The following is a 21,089-nucleotide window of genomic DNA, read 5'->3' as shown; positions in this document are numbered from 1 at the left end:
GAGCGTAGCCTCGCTGGGGTCACCAGAACGGAAGAGCAGAGAGTTGAAAGGGAGGAGAGGGGATTTTTACAAAGGAGAAGGAAAAACAACGGGAAGTTGAAGAAAAGCCCGAGTTAGCCAAGTTGCCAGACGGATGTGAATTGTAGCAAGAGCTGAGAGAACTGTGCTGTTCTCAGCAGACTTGGGTAGTTTTCCTGTTGAGAGGATCAGCTCCAGCCGGGTGCTGGGAAAACACCCGCTGTTGTGGCCTCACACACACCTGGTGCTCAGCTCCATCCCTGTTCATCCTCAGGTAGTGACCCTGCCAGCGGGGACTCACGAGAGTAGTTCCCTTGACTGTAAAGTAGAAATCCGTGCAGAGGCTTGAAGAAGCCGGGAGGGATAGGGGACAGCAGGATACATGTCAGTTCCTTCTTCCTCCCGTTCGCAGAGATGGGGTGCCCTGGGGACTCGGAGTTTTTGTCCCGATGTTGAAGCCCTGCTGACTGTGGGCAGACGGCCCAGGGACACACGGACCAGCCCCAGGGACAGCGTTTGCTCCTTCCCTGAGTTCCCTCTGTCCTGGGCGTGTGTCCTGACTCTGATTGATGGAGTCAGGAGCCTCTGGGGAAGGAAGCCAGGAACTGTGCGGAACGTTTAGACTCCCTTCCACCCCTGACATGAGCTGTGGGGGGAGGGCACTGGAGAGGGACAGAGGAAGCCCCGCTCTTGACCGACGGAGGGAGCGGCCGCCCTTGAGCCCGTTGGATGGAGTGGAGGTGATCCGGCCTGATGCGCGTCCACAAAGGAGGAGATGGACAGTGTTTCCCCTTCCTTACGCCGTCGGGGGGTGCAGGGTAGCCTTGGGAAGCAGGACACGTCTGCTGGTGACTGCACCGTTGAGGTTCCGAGATGGAACGCCGTGAAAGCAATCCCGGTGTGACTGACAGGTGTGAGGACGGGGCTCAGCTGCTCCCTGCTCCTTGGCTGATGACAGTCCTGCAACAAATAATCAGAAATGGGGTGAAATGATAGAAAATGTCAGTTTCAAGTTTTCACTTGTCAGAACTAAGATTGCCCTATCACCAAAGCCCTGCCAGGTGGAATGACGCCCTTGTCATCCTCTCGGTCACGGGAGAGCGTGCTTCGCCTCGGCTGTTCCTGTGCCGCACGGTGTCGGAGCACCTGGAGGACACGTCCCCCGTTCGGGGGCTCTGCTTGGTCAGGGAAGCCGTTGTCCGGCTCTCTGCTGGTGCTGAGCCCCGGAAGCCGTCGTTTAGGGTTCCACGTTCAACAGTGGGGGCCCGTCTCGTCTCTGGGAAGGAAGTGGTTTTGAGTTCTATGCTGAGGTTACTCTCCCATCATCTGGGCAACAAAGATAGAACTTCTCAAGAATGCCAGGGGCCATCAGGATGTAACTTCTGACCTTGGAAAAGAAGCCTCAGGTTCACTTCATTTAGTGCTGAGCTTCTGAGGAGAATTAGCCAGTTTATTTACAACAAAACGAGAAGAGGCTAGGCAGGAGCCGTGGAGGATGGCGGCTGCCTGGGGGTCCGCGCGGCACGCGGCCCGGGCCCCTGACGGCTGAGACCCTAGGACCCCGCGAGCAGTACACTCAGGTCGCCCAGCGCCGGGAGGCCCAAGGTTAGACCCAGATGTCTTGACCAACCTTTGACACGGTTTTATGAAGAGGTTTGCCTCTAAGTTCCTGTCCCCAAGAGGAGAAAAATACTCTACTCTGATAGCTGTTCTCAGATTTAAAGCTACAAAGTCAAAGGTGGGATAGCCATATTGTTTATTTTGTTGTTACTTATTTTTGCTGGAATATAAAAATTTCTCTGGTCTTTTTTCAGATGGCTCCTCCCCTCTCCTCCGCCCCATAAACGTGTGTTGTGTTTGAGAGACAGTAGGGGCTGCAGAGAGGGAGGGTGGGCGGGGGGCTGAGGTGAGACACTCCAGCCGTGGTCATTCTTCCCAGGCACGGGGTGAGTTTCGTGCGTGGCTGGACTTCTGTTTCGGAGCACAAGGAGGGGTCACGTGAGCCCAGGGCAGCAATGGGACATTCGGGAACAGCGAGTACAGAACAGGTCGGGGTAAAGCAGGAACTGCGGGGTGAAGGTGGCCTGCTTGGGCACACTCTGCCTTTGGCACATGGCCGTGGTCACTCCCTGAGCTCTGAGTCCAGATGCTGTGTGGCCCTGGCCAGGTGGCTCACCCTCTCTGAGCCTCAGCAGCCCCTTCAGTAAAAGCAGAGATTTCGTGCAGATGGAGTGAGATCGTGCACGTACGGGAGGGGCTGGTCGGTCACGGTGCCATGTCTCTGTCACTCCCTCCCTGTCTGCGGGTTCCCCAGGGAGGCCAGCTCTCCCACTGGGGACCTTGATTAGTGAAGCTGTAGCTACCTGTGGCCCCTGGAGACCTGGCACGTGGCCCACTGGTGTGACAGGCCAGCTGTGGGGGTGGCGGCTCCCTCCCTGGGCAGCACGGAGAGCTGCCGGCCAAGCTCGCAAGCGCCTGGAAGGGAGCCCCTGTCTGGTCTCCGGGCCACAGAGCCCGTGGCAGAAGTGGGCCACCCTGCAGCCACGGGCGTGCGAGGACGTGGTTCAGTCGGGACGGGGCCTGCCCTGTGGTTTGGCAGCGGCATCACTTGACACTGGGGTGCTCAGTCCTCACCAACTCTGATGGAGGGGATCATGGACTCGCAGGTGGTTCAGCCGGTCTGCTGCCTCCGTCTTGCACACCCCGTCCCCTCTGCCTGGAGGGTCCCCCAGGCTGTGCCGTCCGCTCTGTCTGCGCTTCGCCCTCACCGCCAGCCCCACGCCCCCTCGCCGTCTTGCAGAACACCGCTCAGGCACCACGCTCTCCGAGAAGCCCAGTGCCGCAGCAGCTGCAGGAGGCACCCCTCTTGGGGACCCAGGGACTCACTTCACGTCGAGTGTGGGTCTGCCTGGGGCCGGGAGAGGGGGGGCGGGTGAGAGACAAGGAACATGTGCTGCAGTGTCGGCCTTCTCAGCCCCCGCCCGCAGTCCGCCCCCCCCCCCCGGTCCCCTGAAGCGAGAACCTGCCGATGTCGTGTGAAGAATGGAGACCCAGTGATGAGTCTTTTGTACAAAACTCTGCCGTCCTGGGCCTCTGCACGCCCTGCGAGCTCAGGGTGGTTCCCTGAGCAGGTGGGGGCTTGGAGGAGGCGCGGGCAGGGAGACCAGCCCCACACGCCGGAGGCCACGGGCCTGCCGCCCCCTCATGGGCACTGCCCTTCCACACTTACCGCCCTTGGTGACTGGTGCGGAGTCACCGGCCAGCGGGGAATGCGAGCGAGAAGCAGGCGGGGGTGGAACCCACAAAGGTGTCACCTTATGCCATGGTCTGTGAGGTTTTATTTTTAAATTTTTTGATTTGTTGGTTTTAGAGAGAGGAAGTGGGGGTAGACAGCGAGAAACATCAATTTGTTGTTCCACTGATTTATGCGTTCATTGGTGGATACTTGTCTGTGCCCTGACTGGGGATCGAACCCGCAACCCGAGCGTGTCGGGACGATGCTCTCTAACCATCTGCGCTGCCCGGCCAGGGACGGGCTGTGGTTATGGCAGGAGCCCTGGCCTTCCTGACCCGCAGTGCCCTTGCCTGTGACATGGGTGTGATGGTCTTTTACGTCAGGCGGTTATGAGGCCTGGTTGGGATGGGGGCCCAGCCGCTGACGTACAGCCGCGCTCACAGTGTGGACCTCGCCGTTCACGCTGTGGCTCCCTGAGGGCTGGGCGGCTGGGCTGACCACTCTCTCTTTGATCAGAACTTTTTATTTGGTCGCATGAAGTTGGGATCATGAGAGGGCTTATTTCCATGACGATGCAAGATAACAGGTGGGTGGAGAAGGGACCGCCCGTGAGGGTGAGTGGGAGCTTGTCGCGACCAGCTCAGCCGGGGGCGTGCACGAGAGGAAGGCGCTGCAAGACTTAAGAAAAACACACACGACAGAACATAGAGGAAAGATGGGCACAGGGGACTCCTGGCCTCCAGGACTGAGAGCCCAGCTCTCTGCAGCCTCATCGCATTTATTGGTCTCTTTGTTCATCAAGCAGATTAGCAGAGCCTAGGTCACATTAGTCTACGATGGATTCAGGTGCAGAGAAAGATGAGCCACCGATGCCCCCCGGGCATGTGGGAAAATGGCCATAGGGACCAGCTGCTTCCTATAAACAATCACAGCAGTGCTTGTGGGCAGTGTTCTGCCCCCGCAGGACTTGGGTTACAAAGTCCACACCCAAGACTTGTCTCAAAGCTGCAGTCTAACCTCTGGGCCATTTTCCTACAGGAGCAGACCCTCGGACACTCAGGAGGGAACCCTGAAGCAATCATACCCACTCTGGTTCCGTACCCTAAGTTTTCCACAGATTGTTCCTTCCAGCAAGCCTGCCTGATGCAGACAGCTGTGCATGTGTAGCCTGTGTCGACGCCCCATCCTGCATCTCAGGGGCGATTGTTCGAGCACACAGGGCATGACTGCGCCCTGCAGGGCTCCGGCCTCTGCTTGCAGACTGTGCCTGCCGGCCCCCCACCCCGCCCGCTCGCGGGGAGCCTCCCGCCCGCTCTGTCGCCGCAGATGCTGAGGCCAGGGTCACCCTTCCTGGTGGCCACGAGCTGGCGCTGGGAAACGAAGTGTCTCATCTCCGTATGTGTCACCGTGTGGTAGAGTGACGTCCTCGTAGCGCGTGCAGCACCGGGTTTCTGGCAGGTGCGGCTGGAAGAGGAAGTGAAGGCCTCCGTCTGTGAGCGTGCGCTGTGTGGGAGAGGAGCCCAGGCGGCTTCCTCGGTGCCGGGCGCTGGACTTGTGCGCCGCACGCCCGTCTCCCCTCTCTGCCCTCCCGGGACGGTGGTGCCGCCGTCATGCCTCTGGGCACAGCAGGCCCTCCCTCCGTGCTGACTGGCCGGTGGCTGGGGTCCAGGTGTCAGCATGTTTATTAGGTAATAAAGTGGAGGGAAGGGACCTTCCATAGTCTCCAGTCCACGGCCTCTGTGTCAGAGTTGTGTGACCCGGCAGGAATCTTATCCGTTGTTATTCTCTTTAAGATTTTGAATACCTGACGGGATGTGATTTAGACTCACAGCCCTGTGTTCTCACCTGTTCCCTTTCCCATGTTCTGTTCCGTTCCCTGCAGTGGTGCTGACTACTACGATTATGGACACGGACTCAGCGAGGAGACGTATGATTCCTACGGTGAGTGAGGGGCCCGCGGGAGCCATAAGTGGGTGTGGGGGGAGCTCGTGGGACCACCATCAGGGTCTTAACTGAGAGAGACTCGCAGAGATGGTTAGACTGGGGCGCACCGGCTTCTCTGTCCGTCGGCGCCTGTCTGGCTGTTTTCAGGAGCTCCTTTAAGATTTGAAATGGAAAGGCTTGCAGAAAATTGCAGGAGTTCGGATTCTGAACTGAGGTTTCCACTTGGGTTGGTTGCCGCCTGCCCAGACTGTTTCCAGACTAGTGTGCCCGCCTGCTGTCCCTGGTGGCGTGGGTCTGTCTGAAGTGCTTCTGCCTCTGGACAGCAAAGGAAAGTGGACAATGGAGATGTCACCTCCTCTCTAAAGGGATCCTCCCTTCCCCATCCTTACACTCTAATTCACCCCGGATCTCAGAGCCTCTGAAAACATTACAGCTGGAGTTCGTTCTGTGAGAGGTCACACCCGCCCTGAGCCTGGGCAAAGAAGAACGCAGTCCTCAGCTCATGGGGAGACAGCCCAGCCCCCACCCAGTTTGGGGGAAACCCGTGTCCAAATCTTCCACGTGCAGAAGGGTGACAGGTTTAATTGAAAGAAGTGGCGGCAGCAACCTAAGGATGGGAAGAGGCTCCTTAGCTGTGGGGCGAGGAGGTCAGAGAACCGGGAGCTTCCGTCAGCGGCCGAGCACGGATGAGTCCCCGGGCTCGGCGCACGTGGTCGGTTCCGGTTAGTGGATGTTCTGACATTTCTCTGAAGGCACCGGAGGACCTTTTCCAGGTGTTTCTTTTGAAGTGCATTTTATTCTGTTGCCTGCCCCAAGCTGTACTGGCCGCACCTTGGACTTTTTTGTTCTTGTTATTATGCAAAGCAAACACTGCAGAGAGGCACTCTGGAACTCCGTGCACTCGCACTGATGCCAGTCTGCTTGAGGGGATGAAGAAGGACGTTGATGGCAGGTTTGCATCAGAAGAAGAAGTCATTTTAAGCGTTTTCCTTGGCAGCTTCATTCAGTTGCTGTCTCTGCACACACAACTTTCAGACAGCTCTGCATTGCTTGCGGCAGGGTTAACTGCTTGTTGTTGAAGGCTTTGGGGCACCTGGACATCCTGAGTGGCAAGGGAGTTTAATTTCAGGACAGAAAGGTGACAACGCCCTTGGCGATGATTCAGCATGACGAGTGAGATGTGGCATATAGTCAGTAAGTCACGTTCATGTCTATGAAGTGTTTCTGAGGTGGGCCGTGCCCCCAGGACAGCCCTGTCCCCCTAGGACAGCCCTGTCCCCCTGTGGGGGGGCCCACGACTAACAATGCCCCGCCTCTCTGCCCTCCCACGCTCCCACGCTCCCACGGGGCCTCTTCCCGTCTCCTGCCTTCACAAAGTTTCACCTGTGTTTTCTTGGTAAGAAACCCAGGTGACCCTCTTCCCCTTCGTAAATGGCTTAATGTTTAGCCAAAGGCAGTTCCGTTTGCTACTTGAGTCCGTGAGCTCTTGTGCAACAAATTGGCCGAAAGGGAGTTCCCGTGAAAGTAGATGCCGTCGAAGATGCAAAATTATTTTCTTCCAGCGCCGATAGGTTTCGGTAACCAGATGATCGCGCTCCATTGTGTTTGTAATTTTTTTAGAAGTGAATTCTCGTGTGTGTGTGTGTGTGTGTGTGTGTGTCCACTACGTCATGGTGTGTATCTCCAATCTGACCGGTGTGTGTGTGTCTGTCTGTCTGTGTCCATGTGTCCACTACGTCATGGTGTGTATCTCCAATCTGACCGGTGTGTGTGTGTGTCTGTCTGTGTCCATGTGTCCACTACGTCATGGTGTGTATCTCCAATCTGACCGGTGTGTGTGTGTCTGTCTGTCTGTGTCCATGTGTCCACTACGTCATGGTGTGTATCTCCAATCTGACCGGTACGGTAAGTTCAGGGCCGAGTTAGATGCCGAGAAATGATGGTGGCAGGACCCCAGCCATGATCTAACTGTGATTCGTCTTATTTTCTTTTAGGGCAAGAGGAGTGGACCAACTCCAGACACAAGGCCCCGTCGACGCGGACGGCGAAGGGCGTCTACCGGGACCAGCCATACGCCCGCTTCTGATTGTTCTGTCTGGTGTTGTGAAATAGCCCATCTCCACCAGCCCTGTAGACTGTTTCAAAGTAATTTTTTCTATGAACAATCCCTTTTTAAATAAATCCAAATGCTTAACATCTCAATGGATGGAACCTTAAAACTACTTTGTGGAAACATCAACTTGAGCAGAAAGAAAAAAAAAAGACATGTAAAATTTTGTTATTTCTAGTCTGTCTATGAAAAAAATTAGGTCATCAAAAGGAAGAAAAAAAATAACTGATTAACTAGTGTTAAACAAAAAAATAGGTTTACTAAATATGTTAATCCATCCTTTAACATAAGGTTCACCTTTCATTTTAAAGGTTTCCATAGAGCTTAGTTATTTTATCTTTCAGCCATATGCTAGTTTTTTTTCCTCTTGCCAACATGCGTAAAAAGAGAAGCCAATTACAAGTGCAAATAATGTGGTATTCTTTTGTAACTCAAGTCTTGAAATGTTCTGTAGTGTTAAGCAAAGTTTCCTCTTGCTTGATACTAAATAAACTTTTGAAAGAAATTTTGTGTGTGTGAGCTAACAGTTTCATGGGGTTTTTTTTTTCCTTACTTAAAAAGGCCTTTATAAATAGCGGTAAACAGGGAAAAGGATTCATTTAACCAACGCTTGTCATTAAAAGGGTCACACTAAATGTCTGTGCAACTTATTTTAAAAGCGGTATAAAACTAAATGTACCATTCATCATATACTCACCGTAGACTTAAATGCTGTTTAACGAGTCCAACTGGTATCAGACTGCTTGCGTGGCAACGTTAAAAACGACGCAAAACCCGAATCTTGTTTAAAAACTGGTTTTAAAACATAACTACTGCTTTCTCTGAAAAGAAAAAAGAAAAGAAAAAAAAAGCTGTGGTCAGTGTTCACCTTGTCAAGCGTTCTTTCACTAGTGCAACTTTGGATTTTTTTATGAGACTTTTGGTTCCTTAATGAAACACCTCGCTCCATGCTGGGAACAGTAAGCACAGAGCTTGTTAGAGACACTCTGACTTGACTAAGTGAGGTCGCCCTCGCCCAGGCGGAGGACGTGCAGCCCCTAAACGGTCTTCGTTGCCAAAGGTAAATAAACCAAATAAGGTTCTAATCTCACTTAATTTCTCTTAACGCAACTACTAAAGCTAGGGAGGTTACCGAGTTAGCCGGTTTCATTCTCCAGTTCAGAGAGGTTTTTTTTTTTTAAGATGATCACCTTAAATTCTCACTTTAAAAAGCCTAATTTGTTGCAGTCATCTAAAAAAAAAAAAAAAAAAAAAAAAAAAAAGCTGTAGTCCAGCCAGTGTAACTGGGGCCAGGGACACCCTCTTAAACAAATGTAAAACCGCATAACTAGTTGTTTGTAACACAGTCTTCCGGGAGTCATCCAGAGCGCTTCCCAAAATGGACATATATGTAACAAAGTTATTCTTTAATCATTCGGCTTCAGTTTCCTTTTATTTTTTTGTTTTTTTTTTACACCGTAGCTTATGTAAAAGTGTTTGATTCTTTATTTCTCGAGGGTGTTTCTGCACCTGGAGTAAAAGAAGCTCTTTTCTTTCGTTAGGAAGCGTCAGCCATGCGTCTGCTCATGTCCGAGGAACGGGTTGTGGTCCTGGAAGCCCAACGCAGGTGAGCGTCTTCTGTTCCAATTATTCTGATGGGTGGTGGACAAGGATGATGATTTCCTGCTTAGCCAAAGTCACAGGGAGAATGTCCCCCGCTGGTTCCTGTCAGCAGCGCCGGTGCGTGTGGCCAGTGAACTCCTCCAGTTGGACAAGGAACTGCTTGAACGTAGACAAGTCAGACCAGGCCGGCTCTGTCTGTGCGGGGGACTCTGGCCACCGCGGTGTTTAAGTGTGTGGTTACTTGCTTCAATAAGAATCTAACAGCCTTGTCAACAGCATGAAAGAGTTCCCCGGATTAAGTGCAAGAGCGGTTTACCAAACTCGTGTCATCAGAGGGTCCCACTTTCTTTTTTAAACTGTGCATGTTCTATATCTTTGTGGGCAGGAGTTTACACAGGTGTGCTGGAAATGTTTCACAGTAATTATCTTAGGGTTGTGGAAGTATGATGTGTGTGGGAGAGCTTTTTCTATCCTTTCTGAAATTTGCAAAGCAAATAATTAACTTTTATAAGATTATTCAATGTATGTTATATAATTATTTCGTAAGATTTTTTTTAAATCTAGGTGTCTGAGAGGGAAAGGCACCATTCATATGGTCTCATTTTTCAGACAGAGGGCCTGTTTTTCTGAACCGTCAGAAGCGCTACCGAGGCCCTGACATCTTGGAGTCTTTTTAAAAAAAGTATTTGTATTTGAACTCCGCCCCTTCCTGTGTGGCTGTGGGTGAGCCTCACCTTGGGCCTGAGCGTAGTGAGGAGGAGGAGGCCCGTCTCCTGTAGCCGTTGTGAGCACGGAGTGAGATCCTATCACCGGGTGCTTTGCAATCCGGAAAGGGATACGGTAACGTGAGGGTGGATTGTCCAAGTTGAAGGCTTGTGTTTCTTACGTGTGGGAAATGTGAGCTTTTCATTTTTCACAGTAGCCAGAGTTCGTATGAAACAGTTCAACAGCCTCAGGAAGAAAACTGTGCCCCTCCGTCTCAGAGACGAAAATAAGTTCATTTCTTTTGTTTCGGTCTTTGCCTTCCTTGCACAGGAAGGGAATATGACATTTTAACTTTTTCTTCAGTGTGCAGTGTTGTATTGAAATTTTTCACTAGTTTTTATAATAGGTAATTTTCTTTTTAATTTTAGGAATTGACATATTTGAATAGTAAGTATGCAAATTTCTTCAATCAGAAATTATGGAAGGTCCCTAGAGGGTCCGGTACCCAGGTGGTCTTCAGAGCTAATTCACAGGAGTTGTGCAATCTTGTCTGTATTAACTTTCTAAGAGGAAGCCATAGGACTATCAAGATGGGTTGGGAGCCAGGAAGGCCAGGCGCCACCAGGAACACCGCTGGCCGGGATTTGTCCTGCTTGGCTTCCAGCCACTTCCCTTGGGCGCCCCGTCCTCTGCCAAGACCTGCGCCTTCCTCTCTGCAGGGTGTTCCCCCGCCCCTGGGAACATACCACTTCGTTCCCCAATCTCCCACCTCACCTACGTCTGCCCCCTGGTGTTTGTTCTTTTCCTCATTTGACATTTCCTGAGCACGAGCTCTAGACTAGACACGGAGAAGGCAGTGAGAATACACGGGTCCGTAAGGAGGGGACCTGACATTGATGTGACTGAACAGCCATGGAGGTGGCACCCTGACCGGCCAGTACGCCTCATCCCGTCCCCTGGAGGTGGCACCCTGACCGGCCGGTACGCCTCATCCCGTCCCCTGGAGGTGGCACCCTGACCGGCCGGTACGCCTCATCCCGTCCCCTCGCCCATGACGTCTCCGCCTGGCAGGCGGACCAGGCACAGCCCTCTGTGCTCTCTGGGGCAGCACGCTCAGGTCACATGTCCTCATCTCAGGGTCCAGAGGATGTGGCTCCCGTCGGTTCCAGGTTGTCATGTGACCGAGCCCCTGCCCTCCCTTTCTGTAAATGATTTCATCGAAGCCTCACACCTCTAACAGGTGTCGTCCCCGCTCACAAGGGGAGACACTGAAGCTGCAAGAGGTGAAATCACTTAGGTCGTAGTTTTTCAACCGCGGGTCCGTAAAAGTCGCCCACCCCGATGCTGTGGGAGGCTAGAAACCGCCGCCTTAGGCAGGGACTCACCTTGTCGCCGGGAGAGCCACGATTTCAGCCTCCTCTTAACCCTGGGGGGCTTTGGTCTCGACTCTGATGCTCCGTTCTCAGTCCTTCTGAGCTGGCTCCAGCTCCCTGTTCAATTAAAGGCTCCTTAAGAGCAGGGGCTAACTTCTGTTTCCTGGTATCCCTGAAACAACCCCACATCCCTGAGAATTGGCCGGACGCGCTGACTGCTAACCAACACTGCCTCCCCCTCTCCACCCCCACCTCCATCCACCCGGATTCCTTCCCGGGGAGAGTCTTTGTGTTCAGGTTCTGACTCTCTTTGCAGAGGGGTGGGCACAAGTGGGTTTATAGTGGTTTTAATGGAAATAAATCACAAATAGTACAATAGTGATACGAGTATCAACTGTTTTGCATACTCATAACTGTGAACCTATTTTTGCCCGCCCTGTTATCTCAGGTACCCTGAGTCGAATCAGTGCCCGTGTTCATTAGGACGCACTGACTGAGCATCCACTGTGATGCAGCCGGTGACACTCTGGTCCTTGAAGGCGCCACCGTCTCCTGGGGAGACGGGCAGGGAGGGCGCCAGGAGCAGGGCTCTGACACGCAGGCGCTCGGGAGGGGGACAGGTCCGTGGGGTGGCGAGCGGCAGGCGAGGGTGCCGGCTCGGTCGTTAGGACCCGCGGGGGGCGGCCGCACAGGGAAGGCGTCCCTGGAAGAGTTTCTCTCGCAGCCCCATCACTTACCCTCTCCGGCACCTTGGGCAAGTTGCTTAACCTCTCTGAGCGGCAGATTCCTCACCCATAAAACGGGCATGGTGACTTGTCCCTTGGAGCACGCCAGGCGCAGAGAGAGGCGTCCGCCCTTCTCTCTCACTTCGTGCGAACGTTTTATAGCTGTGAGGACACAGGGCCATCGGGAAATTTCCACCACATTAGATAACGAGAGCGGGTAGTTAGGGCAGGAGATGGGGAGGCAGGGCACACAGTGAAGGCTGTTGGGGTCCTGCTAAGGAGCTGAAAGGCAGGGACACCACTTTGGAATGCCACGTCCCCTGGGCTCCTAAGCTGGCCCTGCCCCCCCCCCCGCACCCCCCTCCCCCCAGGAGACAGTGCCTTGTTCAGCCTGTGCTCCAAAGAGAACTTTGTGCGGACCTCTGTCCGTCCCGGTTACTGGTCTGGGAGCCAGACGGCGAGTGTCTTGTTAGAGGACGGGGCCCTCACCTTGTCACCTTCCTGTCCCATCTCAGCCCAGAGTCGGGAAAAGGAAAGGTCTGGCAAGGCAGTGAGCTCGGAAGACTGACACTGTCAGCGTGATCCACGGGGTCCTGACAGGCTGTGTTAGGAATAGTTAGCAGAGATGGAAGGAAAGAAGCAAAGATATGCCTCATGTTAACTGATAGTGTTACAGGTCGGACAGCCTAACGCCCTCGGCCTGACTCAGCACTGGACAGTGCCTTGGGTCACCGTGGGTCCCAGAAATTAAAACTGAAGATTTAAAGAAAGAAATGTAGATAAAAAGGCAATCCACCACCATCTAAGCCACTTTGTAGGGTGTATGTGCCGAATATGAATACCGAAGTTTGTTACTTTTATGCAAATGTTGTCTACTGTTGTTTCCGTCAGTGTCTTGCCGATGGAAAGGGAGACTTGCATCATTGTATTTAAAATGCAGGAGCTCCACTTTCTGCTGATCTGTGGTGCTTTCCTCCTTGAGAAAGGCTGTGGTCTGAGCTCCGTCCTCCCATCTAGTGGAGCACCCCAGCCAACCAACGGCTGTGGGTTCCGAGTGGACTTTTTTTTTTTTTTCCATTTTTTCTGAAGCTGGAAACGGGGAGACAGTCAGACAGACTCCCGCATGCGCCCGACACGCCCACCATGGGGCGATGCTCTGCCCACCAGGGGGCGATGCTCTGCCCATCCTGGGCGTCACCATGTCGCGACCAGAGCCACTCCAGCGCCTGAGGCAGAGGCCACAGAGCCATCCTCAGCGCCCGGGCCATCTTTGCTCCAATGGAGCCTTGGCTGCAGGAGGGGAAGAGAGAGACAGAGAGGAAAGCGCGGCGGAGGGGTGGAGAAGCAAATGGGCGCTTCTCCTGTGTGCCCTGGCCGGGAATCGAACCTGGGTCCTCCGCACGCTAGGCCGACGCTCTACCGCTGAGCCAACCGGCCAGGGCCCCGAGTGGACTCTTAACATCAGAGGTCTTAGCAGTCGGCACTGGATGCTGAAATTGTTTTTCACATCTTGGTATAGAAGTCCTTCCGTGGCTTTGATGGCTCTTGGGACAAAGCTCCTTGGCCTGAGCAGAAAGCCCAGTTTGGTCTTGGTCTCCCTGTCCCTCTGGCCACCGTGCCCCGGCTGTGGCCCGCACCCCACGGTGCTCCAGCCTGGCCCAGGAATGCCCCGTCCTGCCGCTCTCCTGCCGGCACCATCTCGGCCTGAAGTCACACTGCCCTCCCCCACCCACCCGGCTCCAGGTAGAGCCACCCGTCCCTGTCTGCCCAGCGCTGAAGGGAAAGGAAGCCCTGTCTCTCCTTGGCCCACTGTCTCCTCCTCTGGCCATGCTCGCGCCCCTAAGTGAGACCCTGCCCAGCTCTCCGAACCCCGCCGCAGGCTGCCCTGGGACCAGTTATTTACACCCAGCACCACCGGCCCCAGCGGGTCTGGATGTTGCCGGGCAGGGGCCACGCCTGTCGCCCGGGCCCTTGGACCAGGGCCTCAGTGTCTGGCAGATAGTGCAGGAAAGCGGGTCAGGGTGGCACAGGCCTAACTGTAGCGAGGCAGAGTCTTCCATCTGCAGAGAACTTAACGGGATTATTAACTGTCGTCGTGTGCATGTGTGTGTGATCTCATGTGACCGCCTCCACCAGCCCGACCCGGGCCTGACTCACCTCTGCACGAGACTGGAGCTCTGCACTGCGCGTGGACGTGCTCACACAGACCCCAGGGTGTCACAGGGACCCCCAGGGCGGCCATGCGCTAGCGAGCCGGCGAGTGAGTGAGCAAGCATGCCCGTAGCTCTGAGCGCACTGACGCGGCCACTCTTCGCTCTGAGATGCGTTCCCAGTGGAAATGCTGTTTCCTTCCGGAACCACTGCTGCTTCAGTATGAAACAGCGAGCTGGAAAACCCACGTGTCCTTTACCTAATGGTGCTGCGTTTGCCAGGTGCAGAGCCCGCGCTTCCACGAGAACCTGGTGCAGAGCTGTCCACCCCCACCCCCACCCCACGGGCCCCCGGCCCCCAGAGGCAGCGGCTGGTGCTGTCTTCGTGTGGAGTCTTCCCGCGTGGTCCCGCACGGGCAGGCCGCAGGCTGGTTTTTAGTTATTACCCATGGCCACGACTTTTTATTCTAATCATTACTATGTTTACATACAAGACAGCACGCTGTGCCAACCCTGCCTCTGCCTTCCTGAGCACACACATGTTGTCTTTAATGTCTGCTTTTCTCGGCCTGCCCTGTGGTGGCGCAGTGGATAAAGCCTCGACCTGGAAATGATGAGGTCGCCGGTTCAAAACCCTGGGCCTGCCTGGTCAAGGCACATATGGGAGTTGATGCTTCCAGCTCCTCCCCCCTTCTCTCTCTCTGTCTCTCCTCTCTCTCTCTCTCTCTCTCCCTCTCCTCTCTAAAATGAATAAATAAAAAAAAATGTCTGCTCTTCTCTTTTGTACTATTTTACACAAATACCTTCTCTTCCTGTTAAACTTCCACCCGCCTGCTTCCTCTTCCCAACACCCGCCGTTCCCAACCTTTCACCGCCGAGTTAAGTATTCGTTCCTTGATGCGTACAAATCTGTTCCATGTTCCTCTCTTCCAGGACCCTCTCTACTGTGAACTGCTGAAGACACTCCGCTCACCAACACGCCTCGTCAGTAAAAAAATTCACTTGGGAATTTGAAAATCATTTTATGATTATTTTTGGTAAAAAATTTTGTGCTCTGTGAAATGTTCTATGAAATGGTATGCTTTTTAATTTTGGAAATTCTGTTAAAAGGGAAGAAAAGCCTTATTTTGTGGTCTCCTAATAAAAGAATAACCAGCGATTTGTGTATTCCGTAATAAAGGCTGCCTGCCCGATCAGCCGTCTCCTGCGTTAGCACGGACCTGGAAGAGCCAAGTCCGGTGACAGCAGCACGGCTCTGACCTTCGCACGCCTGGCAGCCACGTGTGCTGCCTCTCACCGCAGGAAGTCAGGACTCTGCACACAGTCCAGGCTCGTCCGTCCCACTTAGGGACCAATAGACGTGAGAGCCCCGTGCCAGAGGCAGCCCGTCACCTACCAGGTGGGCAGGACGGGCTCCTGTGGAGCAGAGGGGCCGCCAGGGAGGAGCCGGCCTCCCCAAGCTCCAGGACGGGGCAGGACAAACGGTCAGAGTCCCCGTGGACGGCGCTGTTACTCGCTCCTTCTCTCTGGCGGTCACTCACTGGAGCGTTGTGACTTCAGTGCCGTCCGCCCCGGGAGGACCTGTGCTGTTCCCCCTGCCAGGAGCTCACACACCACGTTCCCTAGCCTTGGGGTTTCAAGAACAGTTCCGTGCCTTGTGGAATGGTCACTTTCCTTACCTCAAAATCACGTGTCCTGGAGGCCTCCGCGCTAGGTGGGGGGTGTGGCGAGTGCTGCGTGAGCAGCGTTCTCTCTCCACTCCGAGCCGCGTCCCGAGAACGCCTCGCGCGCCCCCTGCTTTCTCTCTCCACTCTGAGCCGCGTCCCGAGAACGCCCCGCCCCGAGAACGCCCCGCGCGCCCCCTGCGGCTCCAGGTCGGGCCTCCTATCCGTGTCCAGGCAGACGCTCCTCCCTCTCAGAAGCGCGACTGGACGCACAGTGCAAACCCACAGATGATGCGTTACACGATGGCACACCTGAAACCCGTATAATTTCATTAGCCAGGGTCCCCCCAATAAAGTAAATAAAAATTTAAATAAATACATGTTAAGTGTAAAATCCAACCAACCAACCGATCAAACAAAAGCATGCAGGCTGGACAGCCCAGCCGGACTGAGCTCGCTGCCCCGAGCCGGTGGGGAGGGGTGTGGGTGTGAGCCCGGGCCGCGGAGGTCAGCTCCCTCCGCCCTTCTGACGGGAGTTCTAGAACATGCTTCAGACAGCGGGAGACGGGAAGGAATGTGAGCGCCCCCTCTCCTCACAGCCTTCCCACCGCACAAGCCGTCAGCCCGCAGATGAAATCCCTGGGTTCCGGGTGCCTCTCGCCTGTCCGTCCCCACCTCCTGACCCCACTCTGAACACCCGACACTGACCTCTCACTTTGCTGCCTACGTTACTCACCCCATTCAACACACTGAGACTGTCGTGGGTGGGTGTGGGGCACAGCACAAAGCAGAGGGTGCCCGTGGGTGGAGACGGACCATCACCCGGGACCCCCCCCCTCATCCCTGCTCTAACCTTTCCGCCCACAGGACACACTGCGTCACAGGCGTCTCTGTATCCCCAACTCAGCCCAGGGCCAGACCCCTAGCAAGTGCTCAGGGTGTCTACACGGCCGCACCTCCATTCTCAGTCTGGGGGATACAGCGGAAAGGGAGCTGTTGAGCACAGGGCAGTGAACAAAGGTCCCCAGACTAGGAATGTGGCTTTCCTCTCCTCCCTCGGCGGGGACCCTCCTGCCGTCCCTGCCTTGTGAGCAGCAAGTATGGTGGGCGGACATGACCGTTCCAGCCCTTGCCCACAAACGGCTGAAGGACTGACTCCCTGTGCTTGTAAGAAGGACAGCTGATAGCCTTCCCAAACTCGACCGAACTGTGTCGGGGCCTAAGCTCGCTTTTTAAAGAGAAGCCTTAGTGGAATTGGTGGCCGCCTCGCCACAAGCTTCCCTCTTTCTGGTGGCCCGAGGTCTGCTTGCCTAAAGTCGGCCAGGGGACCCGGGCCAGGGGGCTGGGCAGGGACAGGTCGGAAGGTCAGGCCGTGTTGCTTTGTGCCGCTCACAGCTGCTGGTGTCCCGGTTCACGGAACTTCCAGAGTTCCACTCACTGACGGCCCTTCCAGCTGCCCGGCGCTGACCTCGCCCCAGTGCCCAGGTCTGTGCCCCCCTAACTGCCCTTAGCACCTACGCGTGCGTGGGAGTTTGTTACAAGAGTCACAGGGAAGCCGGTGCAGCTGGGCCTGGGTCATAGCCCGCAGGAGCAGGCTCGGGCTGAGCTGGGGACTGAGAGGAATGAAAACGCTGCCCCACGTCAGAGTGCCCCTGTCTGCAGAGCGCCCCGACCCCCAGCTGGGGCGAGGAGGGCGCTGGCCCGAGCACAGAGAAGCAGAAACGGAGAAAAAGAGGGAAAACGGGAGCCCTCGCAGGAGCTCACGGGCAAGCGCAGACACTTGTCTGCGGGTTAATGACTTTCTATTTTTAGATGGCAGTGCTGTTTGTGACCTGCTTTGTAAACAGCTGCTTCACGGGACAAATCAGTCATCCTGAGGTGGGGGAGGGGGAAAGGCCTTTCTCCCTCCCTTCTCTCTGTGCCCCTCACTGTGTTTCTGGGTCACCTCCAAATAAACCACAGTAAGTCCTCATGACTGAGGGCGGTTGTCTGTAGGTCTTGCGACTTTAGGCAAAACAACGTTTAAGGGAAACCAGTTTCGCCACAGGCTCACTGATCCGGACAGCAGCTGAGCCCCCACTGTGTCTCCTCCATATTGTAACAGAATGACGTAGAAGGACATGACGTTATTGGAAGGCTGACACACATGCACCTGAGTCCTTCTCCCACGGTCTGCTTTTGGGGGGGAACACAGGCTGTATGTGGTCGACGAATATCCCCCGAATATTTCCGTTTTCCGATCTCCAAACCTGTCAGTACCAGTCTGTTACCCGAGGAGGCGAGAGAGACCTCATAGGTGTGGTGAAGTTAAGGACCTGGAGGCAGGAGGGGATCCCGCCTTCCCCAGGGGAACCCACTGCAGTCATTAGAGTCCCTCTCAGAGAGAGGTGAGAGGTCAAGATCAGAGAGAGGAGGGGTGAGGACAGAGCCAGCGACGCACTGAAGACGGAGGAGGGAGGGACCTCCAGAGGCTGGGCACAGTGGGAAAGAGGTTCTCCCCTGGAGAGCCCAGACAGGAACACGGGTCTGCCGACTCCCTGGCTTTAGCTCCGTGAGACTCGGCTGAGCGCATGCCCCGCTAACCTTCAGACGGTAAGGCCGTGACGTGTGAGGGCACTGAGTGTGTGGCAGTGCGTCTCAGCAGCAACCGGAAGCTAATACACCCGGGACGGCTCAGGGACCGGTCCTTGGAGGCCATCAGAGGGACTCGGGGTCTGGAGCGAGGCCAGCCTGCCTCAGATTTCCGGGCTCTGCTAATGAGCTGGGACGCTGCGGGTGAATGACACACCTGGTTTCCAATCTTCTGACAGAGCTCTGAGGTTACTTAAGAGAAAACGCAGCAGGACACGGAGGCTAGGAAGAAGCCAGGGGAATTTATTTTGTGTTTCCTTTAAATACCAACAGCATTTTACATTCTGTGAGGAGGAGACACACCAACCCACTGCCTCCCGGGAGAAACGGATTGCTCCTATTAGTTTCATAATTGGATTCGTACAAGCGGGTAGATGTTCATCATTTCTGTTTACTTACTCCCGTGCTTTGTCTCACCATTCCCCACGGAAGGGTTCGGGGATGGTTCCCGCAGTGCGTGCACGCTGTACTGAGGACAAAAGGCAAAGATGAGGAAGTGTGGGGGGCAGCCAGGGGTGGGGGGTGTAGGAACTGAGATGCCACCAGAGGAAGGTGAGGTCTGAAATGGGCCCCTGAGCCGACTCAACACACAAGTGAACTCCATCAGCCTGGGGCCGGGGGCAGAGGGAGGAAGGTGGGAACCAGGAAGCCTTCCTGGAAGAGGCAACAGGGGTGGGGGGGTGTAAGGAACTGAGATGCCACCAGAGGAAGGTGAGGCCTGAAATGGGCCCCTAAGCCGACTCAACACACAGGTGAACTCCATCAGCAGTTCAAAGTCAAGTTCTAGCTTCCTCCCTGGGGCCGGGGGCAGAGGAAGGAAGGTGGGAACCAGGAAGCCTGGTTCATCTTGAAGATCTGGAAAGTGGGTGCGGGGATTCCGGCAGGCCTGCAGAGCTGGAGGAGAGAGGGGAGGGAGGCGGGGAGAGGGGGAAAAGGGAAGGAGGAGGGAGAGCAGCAGGGAGAAGGGAGAGGAGAGGGAAGAGGGGAGAAGGAAGGGAGGAAGTGAGAGGGGAGGGAGGAGGGAGAAGGGTGGGGGAAAGGGAAGAGGGGCCATTCCCCGCACCCACTTTCCACATCTCCTCATCATGCTCTGCTCAGTCTGTCTTTTGCCTTTCCCTGGCCAATACGCATCCACTCGCAAGATGAAGCTCATGCATTGCCTCTTCCAGGAAGGCTTCCTGGTTCCCACCTTCCTCCCTCTGCCCCGGGCCCCAGGGAGGAAGCTAGAACTTGACTTTGAACTGCTGATGGAGTTCACCTGTGTGTTGAGTCGGCTCAGGGGCCCATTTCAGGCCTCACCTTCCTCTGGTGGCATCTCAGTTCCTTACACCCCCCCACCCCTGGCTGAGGGGAGGGGTTGGGGAGGAGGGGAGAAGGGTGGAGAGGAGGGGGAGGGGTGGGAGGAGGGGTGGGGAGGGGTGGGGAGGAGGGGAGGGGTGGGAGGACGGAGAGGGGAGGGAGGGGGGGCAGGTAAGGCCCCATGGGAAGCTCCAGCAGCACCTTTCACTGCCTCCCTGAGGAACTAGAACTTGACTTTGAGAAAGGGCACTGGGGAGTCGGGTTGGGGAAGCGGCATCGTGCGGTCCACATTTTAGAAGTTAGCTGCTTGTGGAAGGGGGTCAGAGGGGTCAGGGGACCTGCTGGAGGCAGCCTCTTACAGTCCTACCTTATTGTTTTCCTACACGCCCCGTCCAAGACTGTGCGATAAACCGTCTCACGGGTGTACAGGAAGGAGACAGAAGCAAGGTCCCCATAAGCCCACGAGGCCACGGTTCTCTCCCGACCCCCCTTTCCCCAGCCCTGCGCTCAGACTGATCCCCTGAGAACCAGCCCTGGCAGCCTATGGAGCCCAGGAGGTGTTCCCAGCCATGCAGAGGGACACTTGGTCCAGCAGTAGCGGGTCCAGAGGGCTCCAGATCCTGCTGCCACTGGGTACCTGGGAAGCTCTGTCCATAGGGACACGGCCTCCTTGTGGCCAGACGGCCACTTTCACCCTGTCCCCGTCTCTGCAGGGCAGGAGGGAGCAGCCCTCCGCATGCACTGAACGTGCTGAGGCGAGGAAGGCAGGGGCTCAGGCCCCTCGCAGGTGAGGAGAGCTCAGGGGAGATGTGAGGTGGGCGCTGTGCAGGGTGGGGGGTGAGCCCACGACCTGCCCCCACCCTTGGGTTTCCAGAGCTGTGTCCATGCTCAGAGCTAACTGCCACGGTTAGTGCTCGAGCTGTCCTGGGACCCAAAACAAGGACACCCCTCACGACGAAGGGTGCATGAGGCGTATGGGCTTCTCAGGTGCCACCCCAGCTTCCCCTCAGGTCTGTCTGTGTCCCCATGGGCAGTCGCCTTCACTATGTCTCCCTAGTAGTGAACGGCACCCGACTGATGGCTGGTGTGAGGGTCCCATGCGATAGCGAGAGAGACCTGCTGATCACTGACCCCGACGGAGGGCCTGCAGCCAGTACACGTTCGCTGCTTTGTTATTAGTATCATCGTTATTATTCATCACATTCCCGATGGGATTACTGCAGCAGGAAGCTCAGAGCTGTGCAGAGGTGAGGTGGGACCCCCCGGGAGCCCCAAGATGACGAGGGGCAGCATCGTGCCCAGCGCTTTGCACACCTGGGGACGGTCGGGCTTTCCCGAGTCTCTCACTCGCGCTGGGCTTTGAGCTTTGTATCAGAACCTCCTGTTCCACGTGTCAGACAAATCCAGAACAAGCGGGCTTTCAGCCAAAGGGGACTTACTGACTCGAGCTGGTGAAGAGTCCAGCGGGCAGAGCTAGCCTGTCCCACGGGCCTCGTTCCGGTCTGGCCGCCGCTCTCGGGTCTCAGGATGCGCTCCGGCCTCCCAGGTGGCCCCCCTTAGCAGGCAGAAACTCCGCGGTCCACTGTGATTGGGTAGACGTGGGTCACGTGCTGCCAGCTCGCAAGGTGCAGAT

General features: G+C 55.6%; 1 protein-coding gene across 4 annotated transcripts in view; it reads left to right on the top strand.

Moving 5' to 3' along the window:
* The window catches only part of KHDRBS3 (KH RNA binding domain containing, signal transduction associated 3), a 159,738-nt gene extending 144,742 nt beyond the window's left edge, over positions 1–14,996 (top strand). For 3 of the 4 annotated variants that reach the window (XM_066265612.1, XM_066265614.1, XM_066265613.1), the window contains exons 8-9: positions 5,136–5,194; positions 7,192–7,812. In XM_066265612.1, the coding sequence (XP_066121709.1) occupies positions 5,136–5,194; positions 7,192–7,283 (151 nt within the window). In that variant the 3' untranslated portion in view covers positions 7,284–7,812. Of the gene's footprint in view, positions 1–5,135; positions 5,195–7,191; positions 7,813–8,848; positions 8,914–14,795 lie in introns of those variants that run through there. The other variant, XR_010730189.1, reaches the window with a different exon arrangement.
* The last annotated feature ends 6,093 nt before the right edge of the window (positions 14,997–21,089 follow it).

This window comes from Saccopteryx bilineata, chromosome 3 (assembly GCF_036850765.1).
Source record: "Saccopteryx bilineata isolate mSacBil1 chromosome 3, mSacBil1_pri_phased_curated, whole genome shotgun sequence".
In the NCBI taxonomy this organism is placed as follows: Eukaryota; Metazoa; Chordata; class Mammalia; order Chiroptera; family Emballonuridae; genus Saccopteryx; species Saccopteryx bilineata.
This window is presented reverse-complemented; position numbering and strand designations above follow the sequence as displayed.